This window comes from Falco punctatus (genome assembly GCF_963210335.1).
Source record: "Falco punctatus genome assembly, chromosome: 1".
NCBI classification, from domain to species: Eukaryota; Metazoa; Chordata; class Aves; order Falconiformes; family Falconidae; genus Falco; species Falco punctatus.
This window is the reverse complement of record NC_137580.1, coordinates 101295657-101309312: the sequence shown is the minus strand read 5'-3', so window position 1 is coordinate 101309312 and position 13656 is coordinate 101295657. Positions and strand designations below refer to the sequence as shown.

The 13656-nt window shown below is 53.1% G+C and overlaps 1 protein-coding gene across 2 annotated transcripts in view; it reads right to left on the bottom strand.

Annotated features, from left to right (window-relative positions):
- STX1A (syntaxin 1A) overlaps positions 1 to 13656 on the bottom strand; it is an 88035-nt gene that overhangs the window by 8465 nt on the left and 65914 nt on the right. For both annotated transcript variants that reach the window (XR_013927058.1, XM_080380516.1), the window contains exon 6: positions 5205 to 5313. Coding sequence is in view for 1 of the 2 variants with exons in the window: in XM_080380516.1 (XP_080236642.1) it covers positions 5205 to 5313 (109 nt within the window). In the remaining variant the exon portion in view is untranslated. The remainder of the gene's footprint in view (positions 1 to 5204; positions 5314 to 13656) is intronic.

Below are 13656 nucleotides of genomic sequence, written 5' to 3'. Positions count from 1 at the left end.
ATGTGAGCTCAGTGCAGCCTGCTCACAGCTGCAGGTGAGGGCTGAGCTCTGCCGTCTCCACACTCATAGGTCTAAGGAGCTGCATAATGCCAACATCCCCTTGGGATGATCACCCTCCACACCTTCCCCAGCTCCAGGAATGGTCCACAGCCCATTTCCAGTGACTGTTACATGTTTTAGGATGACACAGCATCACTCCCACCAAGGATGATGAGCAACACCTACCTACCAGCTCTTCCCACCTGCTGGCTCCTCACTCTCAGCTGAAACCCCCTCAGTTCCAGGAAAGGAGAGCAAGGGCTTGAACAGCACGTGTTTACAAACGCTCCTGTTGACTGTGCTCAACTCTGAGCAGTCACTGGCACAGTGACAAGGAGGAGCGTGCCAGGCGCAGTGTATCAAGGGCTACCTGTTCTGCCCAGTTCAAGCCCTTGAGACAGCTCCGAGGGCAAGCAATGGGATCAGCTTCAGGAGATGCCACGTCTCTCACAGACAGAGGTGGGATGGGATGCAGGATACATGCTCTCACCCCGGCCCTCACCACCTCCTTGGTACCCTATTCCCCTATTGCAGAGCGCGGGGCCAGTAAAAGCTGCAGTGAGGTGAAACATAAAAGCAAAGACATCACATGGATTAACAACTGGTCAGCCAGGGCAGGCTTGGTTAAAAAGGCCAAAGGCTTGTCAGGAAGGGCTTGCTTTAATGCTGAGCCAAAGCAGGAGGCCAAGAGGCTGCATCTCACCTACACCATCCAGCACATTTGCCAAAGCCATATAGCTGATCCGCAGGACCCCACAGGACTTCCCAGGGAGTCCACTGCCTTCTGGCTAGGTTTCCTGGTTTGGAAAGGCTATTGTTAGCTCCTCAACAGCAATAAAATCAGATGAAAGTCTGCTAGATACATGGTTGATCTGCTGCCCACATCACCACAGAGCTACTGCACAGCCACAAACAGGAACAAAAGGACTGTGTCAGTGCAAGGTGCCCACAAAGGGAAAAGAGCCTGGGGGAAAACCCCTGCCCTGAAACTTGACAAAACACTGGAAAATCACGAGAACTGGACCCCTGCCTCCCTAGAGAGCTCTAAAGTAAATCTTCCTCTTACTTGGCATCTCTAGAAATTAAAGATTTCTGGGGAGAAGCAGCTCTGCCAAAGAGCAAAGCAGCACAGAGCATTGCTGGAGCTGCAGCTCCGAGGGAGAAGCAAACTCAGCCCTGAGCTGGCAAGGAGAGAATGGCAAGAGATGATGAACAGGTCACGGTGCAGCAAGGCCATCAGAAGCTCTGGGACAGGCAGAGACATGAAGCCACTGAGGAAACTTTCAACCCCAAGGCCACTGCCTTGGCCTTGGGACCTTGAGCTTGGTCTTACCTAAGACCCCAAGGTCCTTGGCCCTGTGATGCCCAACTGGATGGAGTGACCACCCCCGTTGACCAGTTCCCAGGGGATGCAGCAGAAGCAGTTCCATCAGGGTGTGCAGGACCCTGAGGAAGCTCCCAGTGCTACAGCTCACCCCATCACCCAGCTGACACCAAACGCCAGCTTGCCCAGTTCTGCATGCCAGACACTCTATAAATAGTGAAGGCTCCAGGCACCTCCGGGCTGCAGAAGTCAAACATGCCATGGCTGAATTAACTTCAGCGGCTCAGCTGTGCTCCTTCAGCTTGCAGCATCTCTCCTCCCGGTGGCAGGGCTGCACAAGCACCCACACAGCAACAGCTAGGACTCAGGTTGGAAACACTGAGGACAAGGCACCTTCCCAAGGCTGGGTTCATCTGTCTGGATCTGGCTTTCAAGCTCTTGTTAGATACAAATCCACGCAACTCCTGGAGAGAGGGACAACACTGCCCTGTCCACCTGTGCTTGTAGAGGTAACGGGTGCGAGTGACCCAACCCCCCTGGCCATCCCCCAGCTCAGACAGCCCTAGCACTGCCTGCAGTGGCGTTGGGATGAGCAGACTTCAGCTGTAAGAGCCTGCCCAGCAGACCACAAACTGCCCCCCACCTCCCTGTCCCTCAGGACCCCTTCTGCTCAGCCAGGGCAGGGCTGCAGGGGCCCACCTCCAGCGCTGCGCAGGCATTTTCACCCAACCAGACATTTTTAGCTCAGACAAATCCCACGTTTTTTTCCCCAAGATGAAAGTGTCACAGGAATCCTAATTAAGGCCATTTCAGCACCAAGGGCCCTGGGACCACCCTAGGCTGCCCAGAGGAGCCACTGTGGCCAGAGCAGCCCCCCTACCCTCTTGGCTCAAGGGCAGCTTGGGATGCACCCGCAGCCTACACCTTCTGCCCATCAATTAACCGGGTCTTGCACACTGGGACAGGGGCTGATTAATTCTCATAGTGCCTTTGGAGATGGCAGATGCTTTATTTTTGGCTCCTTGGTCTCGCACATAACAAAACTGTTCATAAAAACAAGCAGCGTCTGTGCAGCACCTCCACAGCTTCAAAGCTGCACACCCACCACAGAAAGCTCCTCCAAGTTTCAAATCCAATTTTTTCTGGAAGCAAACCCTAATTAGATTTAAGATATCATTTCTCATAGCAGACAAATTGGAGATGAAAAAACTGAAGGAGCAACACCTCCCACCACAGGCACTGTGGAAGCTCGTGCCTGGGGAGCACAGCTCCCAGCAACAGAAGCAGGGACACCACTGGGGGAAGGCACGGTCCAGCCAGAGGACAGCCCCTGAGCATCTGTCCTGCCATCACCAACCCCAGAACACGGCGCATCCTGCAGTCCCTCCATGGCATGCGCAATCTCGGTGTGTTTGGGAGCAGAGCAAGTGAGTAAGGGCAGGGTGAGGACAACTATTATGAGAGGCAGAAGCGGTGGGAGAGGACATCCACTTCGTGGATGGCTCAGTGTGTGCCAGATGGGCCAGAGTGATGGCAAGGGCCACTGAGGCACAGCCTCTGGCACACGCAGACATAGCAGTGCCTACACAAGGAGAAGGGGCAGATCATGAGGGCTGTGGGGAGCCCCAGGAGGTGGCTATGGCCTGGGGCAGTGATGTCGCCATTTCTCCTGTGACTGTCCTATTTCCAGAGCAAGAAGCAGATGCAGTCAGGACAGAGAAGCTCACCAGGGCACTGGAAAGCCTCCCCTGAACAGCTGAGAAGCCCTTGCTCTCATACTTTCAAAACCCCAGGGATTTACTGGCTTTGCTGTCAGAGCTCCTGGCACTTTCTATCTTTGGATTCATGAGCTGAAAATGAGAGCTGAGGATTTCGTAGAGCTTTGTGCAGTCGCCACATTCCAGCTGAGCTCCATTCAGAAGAGTCTGTTCAAGAGTCCCCAGAGCAGCAGGGACTGACAGGACTCACTGGGACACCCCAGGACAAGCAGACCCCTCCGCCCAGGAAGCACTGCTGATAAAGCCTCAATAAGCTTGTTGCTTTTGATGAGCCTTTCTGCCAGAAGAGATTTTCCGCTGTCCTGACAGAGGAACCCAGCTTTTGCCAAGGACTATGCCCAGGATTGCATACCTTCCCAGCACAGAGCCCATCCTACCTCCGCATCTGCTCCAAAGCTCCACCCCAAAAGGACAGCAGGTCCCTCACCATCGCTAACTAGATGCTAACTCCTTTGCACACAGACTGCACCACAGTGAGCCCTAAGCAGCCTTTTACTTGCACCCCATCAATACTGACAGCCGGCAGGATGGACAGAGCAAAGACAAGTACAATTTAATGTATCTCCATAATTTAAGCAGAGCAGCAGAGTTCTTCCAAAATCCATGCGTAGAAAAACAAGAGGAAGGTTTCTTTCAGGTCTGCAGATAACTGAGGACCTGGCTGAGTCCTTTCAGATCTCCTCCTTTCTCAAAAGGGAGGCGTAGGCATACCTTAAATTCACATTTACATTACAAGCCATCCCTGTGGCTGGGTATCACCTACAGAATGACGTTCACTGACAAACAAGTCAGTCAGCTATAGTGACACATTCATCATCCTACTTTACATTAAACGTCAAGCTCTTGTTGAGCCTCATGTCAGTCAAGCTTTCCATTCAGCCAGTGTAAAACATTTCTATTATTATTATACATCCTAAAGACTAATCTTAATAGAGGAAAGGCTTGCACAGCCAAGTCTCCTTCTAGCCCTCCACAGAAACTACCACACCCCAGTAGCACCCAGATTCCCAGGTATATGCAGCTCAGGAAGGACAATCCCACAGGTGACCTTCCAGGACACCATTCTGAATCAAAGATCTCCTACATTATTATTTGCACCGAGTTGTGAAAAGGAAGGAAAGCATCCATTTGTTGTGAGAAAAGAAACCCTAGACTAGCACTCAGACTTTTTCATTTGAGCACAAAAGCCCACGATGCCTCTCTGACAATGAGATTATTTGCAAAAATCTCTTAATTTCTGCATGCTCTGACTTCTCCCTTGCTTGCTTATTATTATTATGGTGGTGGTATGGTTCTTTTTTGATGGGAGATGACCACATTTCTCTAAAACTAACCAGGTTATCACTGACTGCCCAGAAGAACCACCAGGAGAGCAGGTTTTGTGGATAGGCAGGACAAGACTTATGCTAAGTGGTGGGCCCTGGATGGGAGAGATCTTTGTGCCATGGTGCTGACAGCCTCAGAGGTGTCACCTGGGGCCCGCCTTCAGCCAGAAGACACCAATACTGCTGCTAAGAGCCATCAAGGTCCTGAGTGCAGGGAGATACCTGGGGCACACACTAAGGCTTGTGCTCCTCCTGTGGCAAGGGAAACTCTGGGAGCAGTGAGTGCCCCCACCTCTAAGCTCACTTCTCTGCTTTTGTGTTCAGTTCAGTTCACCCATGATGAAAAGCACCCAGAGGAAAGGCAAGGCAACACATGGGAGTCCAGAATTCCCGCTAGCTTCCTTGGGTTTAAATTCAGCTGCAAACAAGGAAGGATTTCCTCTCCCGTGCTCTCTGCACTCTCTACACAGCATTTAAGCAAATCTGAGGGGAGTTTTTGTGCTTTGCTGGAGGTGGTTTGACACTGAAATGCAAGGTACCACCATGTGCCTATCTCCCAGCAGAAGCTGTGTCCCAGTTGCTCCCATGGGTGCACACACAGCCCCTGTGCACCCCCAGGTTTTCACAGCAGAGCTCTGCACAGCTGCAGGAGGAGCTCTGATCTGGTGAAGAGCCAGTGCAGGATTTGGTCCCATGGTGTGCAAAGCCCAGCTGCATTCCCCCTCCAGGTTTACTCACTGATCTCCAGCTGCCTCTGAATCCTGCCCTTGCAGCGCTCCCGGTAGTCAGTCTGCGTGGCATTGTACTCCGACATCACCTCCACGAACTTGCGCGACAGTGTTGAGTGCTGCAGAGGAGAGAAGAAGAGACAGCACAGGTGAGGGTCCCACAGGGGGAGAGACCTGCCAGCCCTGAGCATCCCCCACACCCCCAGCAGCCCAGAAAGCATTTCTAGCCCAAAAGCTGCCTGAGGAGCGTGACGAAATGCAAGGGGGCAAGTGGCAGCAGGTGACATGGCCCCAGCAGGGTGGACCGGACCCCTCACCCAAGCCCAATGCAAGCACAGCCTTCAGCCCCCAGAGTACCCACTGGGATGGGGGCAGACCTGTGGGTCATGGCTGGCAGCACCCTCCTCACACCACAGCACAGCTTGTGCCCAAGCAGCCCAGAACCAAGACCACAAGAGCGCCCTGGGCCAAGCTCTGCCTGCCTCTGCCGCGCTGCCAGGATGTGCTGGACCCAGTACTGGTGCAGGATGGACCCACAGCAGTCACTCTGCCATGCCAGAGGTGGGCAGGACAGACCCGGGGGACCCCGTGCCCTGGGGCACACAGGCTGGGCTAAGGGGACAAGGGCTGTCCAGGGTAATTGTCCCCACTCTGGAAATACAGTCCCACTTTGCCTCCCCATGCCAGAGGGCTCCCCTAGGCACCAGCCCTATGGGGTCCCAGGGGTTGGCCACATGCCCCAAGGTGAGTGGCTGCCGGCCCGCGGGGGGTGGTGTGGCAGAGCTGTCAGCCCCCACACACGGAGACCCTCATCTTACTAGGCTGCTTTCCATTCTACAGGAAATGCACCGGAAAACCTTGGAATTGCACCTCATCAGGGTCCTACTGAAAACGCTAACTCCCCTCCAGTGCTGGCTATTGTCCCCAGGGGGGAAGCTCATCCCTGCATGAGCACCCACCCTGGGGCCTGACCTGTGGTCTGATCCAGCTGCCAGGCTGAGCACAGCAAACAGCCCTGAACATGTTCCAGGAAGGGCAAGACAGAGCATCACATGCATCCTTCATCCAAACACTGGTATCTCTTCGTGTTCTGTATATAAAGGGTTATAGAACCCTCTCCCCAGTATGCCAGAAATTGAGTTTCATAGGATCATGAACTCACAGAATGGTTTGGGTTGGAAGGGACCTTCAGAAACCACCCAGTCCAACCCCCCTGCTGTGGGCAGGGCCCCCTCCCCCCAGCCCAGGCTGCTCCCAGCCCCGTCCCACCTGGCCCTGACCCCTGCCAGGGATGGGGCACCCACAGCCGCTCTGGGCAGCCTGTGCCCGTGTCACCACCCTCGTGGTGCAACGTTCCTTCCCTCTGTCCAGCCTAACCCCACCGTCATTCAGTTCAAAGCCATTGCCTTGTGCTGGGGACCCCAGAGCTGGAGCAGCGCTGCGGGGGGCTGTGAGGAGAGCGGAGCAGAGGGGGAGCATCCCCTCCCTTGAGCTGCTGGTGATGCAGCCCAGGAGGTGTTTGGCTTTCTGGGCTGCAAGTGCACAGTGCTGGCTGATGTCCCATTTGTCACCCACCAGTCTCTCTAAGCCCTTCTTCGCAGGGCTGAAAGCCTCCCTTTCCAGAGAAGGCAAATCTGGTGCATGTGTCTTAAGTGAAGTCAAATCCAGTGCACGAGTCTTAAGCAAAGCCAAACCCAATACTGTGTCAAGAAAGAAATGCTTGTGCGCTTCTTCAATCATGCAGCAGAAGCAACAACACGCGACTGATGGGACCAGCCACATCTCACACCTCCATCCTGGGCACTCAGCATCACTCACACGCGATGGGCACCCACAGTAGTGCTGCAGGGAGACAAAGCCTGTGTTACCCCAACCTCACCCTATCAACTGCTCATGCAGCCCAGTCTGGGGAGCAGGGAACACGAGGAGATATGGAGAAATGGTGGAAGGTGAAAGGAGAGGAGATGATGGAAAAGGGATAGGAAAAGACAATACTCAGAAAGGATCAGCAGAAAGACATAGAGAGACTAACCCAATGAAGATACCCCCCATGAGTGTTCCCCCTGGGACTTTCAGGGCCACCAGCATGGCCTGAGCTCACCCTTAGACAAACCGAAGGGCTGTACCCAGCACTGTCGAGCTGGAACAGCTCCCAAAGTCTGCACAAGGAGGGGCAGGCGGAACACAGCATCTCTGCAGGGTCAGACATGCGTGGCACACACTGGCACTCGGATGCTCCTACCAGATGTTGGTACACCTGGAGCAGCCTCAGCCAACACATCCCCACCTCCAGGACACAGCACCGGCGACATCTTGAAGATATACTTGCACTTGCTTTGCAGCTATTCTAAGCAAGCAGCAGCTCAGTATTTATGGCAGAGACTTAAGACTCAGCTCATCTTATTCCTCCTCCGCTGGCAAACGACACACAAAAGCCTCCTGGCAGCTTCAGCTTGAGCAGGCAGCCTCTGCTCGAGAGGTGCCCAGCCCAAGGCAAGGTCAAAACAGCTCCTGAGCATCGTGGATTGAAATCTGGCAAAAAATGTGATGTGCCATCTAAGCAATACTTCTACCTTTTCAAAACTGTTTTCCTAAACTCCAGTTCATTCTCATTCAGCTGAAAAGTATCAAGGTATTTTGATCTGCAGCCAAGTATAGCCTGGGTGTTGAATGACACCCCTTCCTGCTAATCAGTATACCATGCCATACCTCTTTGACTTAAGAAGTTATTTAATTTGGTGTTTATTTTGTCAGACTGTTATTTTATGTTCCCACAGGCATCCCACATGTCTACAAAATGCACTTGATTTTTGAAGGAACACAGAGTTTCATGCAAAACAGGCTGGAAAAAGCATTTTAAATGGCTTTCACTCATTACATAAAACTACCTGAATATTCAGAGTAAATAAAAACGTACCTTGCATTTGAAAGAAATTCACTAAACAGAAAATATTAACTAAAGCTAGGGAATGGGGTTGTTTCACCCTGGGCCAGCCTTCACTCCCCAAACATGGGGCAGACAGCCCAAGTTGCTGAACCACCAAGCTGGATTTCCAAAGAGCTCATACAGCCCTGGGTACCCACAGGGGGCTCTGAAACTCCCACAAAGCATAGACTGAAACCTGGAACCTTGGCCTTCAATGTTTTTTATTAAAAGAAAGACATTTCTGAAGTGCTCATCCCATGGGGGATCCCAGGGAAGATGCTCGCCTTCCTGCTGAGCCTGTCAGGGTTACAGCAGGGAGAGAGGTCCCACTCCTGAGTTCCTACCGGCCGGGTTTGTTTCAGTGTTTGAACTAGTTCAAACTATTCTCTAGTGAGGTGAATATTTCCACTGTACCAGGCAGACAAACCAAGCCCCAAAACAACTACAGCAAAAGCTGCTCTGAATTACAGGGACCAAAATTACTGACATTTGGAAGACTGTAAATAGCAGCTTTTGATCTGTTAGGAACTCAAAATTTGATACTTCTAGAAACACGGGAAATACTGTTGGGATGTCTGAGAACCTGTCTCACTGGCAATGTTCCTGGGCTGGGGATGCCCTTCGGAGCTGTGACCCCAAAGCTCCCCATATCTTTCTGCTGCTGGTGAGTTGACTGAGGCATGGTGCTTTACTCAAACTGCTGATGTGAAACAGGGATAAACAAAGTGGTTTTAATGTAATTAATTTAGAACATGAAAACAACCTTTCCTCAGTGCAGAAGCAGCCCTGGAGCGAGGCTGCCCCTGGGACCAGTTTGCTGGGAGCTTGTGGAGTTTGGGACAGCCACTGGGGGATGGGCTGGTGCCCTCAGGGAGGAGACCAGCACCACCACCTGCCCCAGCACCTACCAGAGGACCAGACTCATGAACCTCCCTGCCTTTTTGGCTCCAACACAGCCTGGCCAGCTGGCCCAGGGTAAGAAAAAGCTGTTCCTATGAAAAGTTGTCGTGGTTTAACCCCAACCAGCAACTGAGTACCAGGCAGCTGCTTGCTCACTCCCCCTGCCCCCAGTGGGATGGGGAGGAGAATCAGGAAAAAGATAAAACTCAAAGGCTGAGATAAGAAAAAATTAATAATTGAAATAAAATAATAACAACAGCAACAATTTAATGAAAAGGAGGGAGAAGGGGAGAAGACTAAAATCCAAAGGGAATGGAAAAAAAACCCAGGTGATAGACAATACAGCTGCTCACCACCCACTGACTGATGCTCAGGGAGCGGCGATCAGCAGGCACCGACCCACTCCCCCCAGTTTATAGACTGAGCATGTCACCCCATGGCATGGAATAGCCCTTTGGCTAGTTCGCGTCAGTTGTCCCGGCTGTGTCCCCTCCCGATTCCCCGTGCCCCCCCAGCCCTCTTGCTGGCAGGGCCCAAGGAACAGAGAAATCCTGCACCAAGTGTAAACATCACCCAGCAACAACCCGAACCATCAGCGTGCCCTCAGCATGGTCCTCACCCCAGATCCAAAACACAGCACTGCACCAGCTGCTAAGAAGAAAATCAACTCTGTCCCAGCTGGAACCAGGACAAAGGTCCAGGTCTGATGAGGTTCTTCTGGATGGAGATAAAACCGGCAAAGCCAGAATAAAAGTCCATAATCTTAATGCTCAGTTACTGCTAATTTACAACTTGTTAACAAGGGGGGAATCAGCTCCTCATTCCTCTCTTTACTCAGTGATTTGCTCACGCCAAAGCCCATGCAAACTAGTGAAGTCCTTGCTGCAGAAATACCTACACAAGGACCACACTTAAAGTACTAGGCACATCTAAACCAGCTCTCCAGTTCAAATCATCCCAAATCCCACACACAAAGGTAGGAGCCAAGGTGGGAGTGGGGCCAGGTTCTGGGGGAACACAGACACATCGCCCAAGCACCCAGGGTGGAGCTGGGAGAGGCAGAGCTCAGCTGGAGCAGTGTGAGGAGTGTGCGGGGCCGCGGGACGGGCTGCCCTAATACCAAAGGGCTGTGGTCCCACTGCTCAATGGGACAGGAGCTCTAGTGATCGGGGACACAGCAAAGGCTAAGGTTTCCATTTCTTCTTTTGTCTTGGTGATCACTGCTAAGGTCTGTCCTTGGCATCCCGGTGCCCTCTGAGCAGAAGTTAGTGGCATGAAACACTGCCCGTGGAGAAGCACGCAGACATCGGGCACACTTACAGCAACTGGAAATACACAGGTCCACGGGACCAGGTGGGATGCATCCGAGCATGCTGATGGAGCTGGCTAATGTCACTGCAAAGAGCCAAAGACAGCAATGACCATGGGCGGTTCCAGAGGACTGGCAAAAAAGGGCAAATGACACATCTTTTGGTGGGAAGATTTGGGAAACCTCTCAGCCTCCTCTCAGTCACTGGGAAGGTCACTGAGTAAACCCTCCCAGAAGGACAAGAAGGTAAATCCATGCTGGCTGTTTCCAGTTACCCGGACAAAATCACGCTGTGCCATTCTGATGGTCTTCTCCAATGAGACGACTGGCCTATGCAGGTAAGAGGAGAGCAGGGAATGGTGCACACCCTGTGTTTAAGGCCTTTGACACGGACTCCCACAGTATTCTTCCAGCCATTTTGACAGGACACAGGTTGGATAAGGTTGGTTGAAAACTGTCTGGACTGCCAGGTTGTGATCAGCGATACAAGTCCGACCAGCGGCCAGTTCCTAATGGTAATCCCTCAGTGAGCAATATTGGGTCTGAAAATACCATTAAACATCTTCACCAGTAACCTGGGAAGGTGTAGCGGAGTGCACTTTCAGCAAGTTTGCAGAAGATACCAAAGTGGGGAGAGCAATAGGAGACAGGGCTGGTATTCAGAAGGACCTCAACAGTCTGGAGAAAGGGGTTGACAGGAACACCATGAAGCTCAAGGGCAAATGCAGCATCCTGCACTGGGGACAGGATGCATGTCACAGGATGGGCTGGGGGCCAGCTGGCCTGAAAGTACCTAGAGCTCTGGGAGTCCTCATGGACTTCACATTGTCCCATAGTCAGCAGCGAAGGTAAAACTCATCATGTGCTGGGTGAGCAGGAGGACAGTCCATGGGGCGGACAGGGACTGTTCACTTCCACCTAGTGCCTGTGAGACCACAGCTAAAGTGCCACGTTCTGCTTGGGGCTCCCCAAAACACATTGCGTGTGAGCAAAGCCAGTTGAGGCCACCAAGGTGTTCTGAGCTGGAGCACAGGAGAAATAAGGACAGGCTGAGAGAAGCAGGGTTTGGTCAGCTGAAGGGGAGGAAGCTCAGGGGGATCTTACTGCTGCCTACAGCGACCCCGTGGGAGAATGGAGAGTTGCTGGAGCCAGACTCTTCTTGGAGGTGCACAGGGGCAGGACAAGAGACAACAGATCAAGCTGGGACACAGGGAATTCCAGTTTAGTAGTAAGGAGGAAAAAAATCATCATAAGGTTGGTCGAACACTGGACTGGGGCCCTGAGGACCCATGGACTGATGCCAATGGCATCTCCATCCTTCTATATCTGAGAATCTAATACTGAGAATACAGCTGGACAGGACCACGAGCAACCTGACACGACTGGCACTGCTCTGTGGCAGGGGCTGGGATGTCCCGAGCTCCCTTCTCACCACTGTGCTGCGATCCCTCAACAAGGAACAAACCTGGGTACCAGATTTCTAGTTGGGCTGCTGTTTGTCCCTGTATGGCCAGGAGTCCAAGAGGGACGCTCACACTACAAACACAGCCAATGTCAGGTGCAATAGCTCCATTGCAAGGTGGTGGCCCCACCAAGGATCTGACCCATAGCACCAAAAATTCGAGACTGGGTACCAGGGCAAAAACCAACCTAAGCAAGAGCGAGGGACACTTTCACACTAATGGTATGCTCCAGCCAGAAGACTGCTTTAATACAAGCTCACCCCACACAGTTCCTCAGGTGACAGCTACAACAGTTGCACCAGTACGGCTCAACCATCAGGCACACACAGCCCAGCAGTGCTGCTAGCCAGCCTGCCAGAGCTGTCCCCTCCTCTTACCCACGGCGTGCAGCGACACAACCCTGGGACAACACCACCCTGTGCCCAGCTCTCCTCCCAGCCTCCATCCCCTCCTGCACACACGAGCATGCACACTGGGCACGCACACTGTGTCACAGCACACTCCAAACTATCAACCTGCAACAAGGTCTTTCATGATCTCATCCAGCATACTCTTCATACAGTCCCTCTGCTGCCTTCACCTCATCCAGGGCACACTCTGCTCTTCTCTTGCTTCTTCCTCTCCCCGCTTCTTCCTCGGCTGCTCTCCCTTCACTGGCTCTCAACCACTTCACTTACCCAGCCACAGCTGCACCTTATCTACATGGGCCAGCCCTGAAGCCAGCCCACAGCTGTATATTATCAATGCTAATTAACCCAGCTTCAGTCTTCTACACTGAGGGACACGGGGTCCCAGCATGGGGTCGGCATCCCTGGGAAGACTACCAGCTGCAGGAGCCCAGAGTCAGAGACCGCCCAGGTCAGAAGCCAAAGCCCCAAAGCGCAGCAGTGTCTACACTGCCCATCTGAGCCTCCCAGTGCAGGGGCTCCAAGCTGCAGTCCAGAAGAGCTCCTCTCCCCTAATTACCTACAGAACCTAAAGAAATGCTAAGAAATGCCCAAATTACAAGAAGACCTCCCAGCTCCTTGACTGAGTGGTCCATGGATGACAGAGTCGGGGTTGTGCAGCCTGGAGAAGAGGCGGCTCCGGGCACATCTTCCTGCGACCGCTCAGCGCTTCAAGGGGGCACACAGGAAAGATGGGGAGAGGCTTTGACCAGGGCCTGCAGCGACAGGACAAGGGGCAGCGGCTTTGAACTGGAAGAGAGTAGGTTTAGGTTGGACGGAGGGAAGGAATGTTGCACCACAAGGGTGGTGACACGGGCACAGGCTGCCCAGAGCAGCTGTGGGTGCCCCATCCCTGGCAGGGGTCAGGGCCAGGTGGGACGGGGCTTTGGGCAACCTGCTCTGGTGGGAAATGTTCCTGCCCATGGCAGGGGGGGTGGACTGGATGATCTCTGAAGGTCCCTTCCAACCCAAACCACTCTGTGACTCTGTGGTGGAGCAGAGCCCTGAATCCAACTCTCCCATGTGCCAGGATGATTTCCAAATCACAGAGCTTCAACAAGGAGCAAATGTAAACCCTGCTCAAATTCATGGCCCTGGGCTACAAAGCACCGATTTATGGCCACCTCTAGTTTCCTTAGACACTGCAGAAGTAATGCCTTTGCCTGGGACACATGGGGACACCACAGCTGACACCAGGGCCAGCCACCTTCAACTCCCACCTCCTCGCTCTCCCCCTCCATGCCACTGCCACCCGGGCACCTGCATTTGAGATGGCAAACAGCTCCTGAAGGGCACAGGGGAGAGCAACAGGGCAGAAAGCCCAGTGTGGGTTTCACAGCACTGCTGTCAGCACACAGCAGTGTCTCTGGGGTGGTAATGACAGAGGTTTTTCCAGCGAAGAGACCTGCTGACTCCCC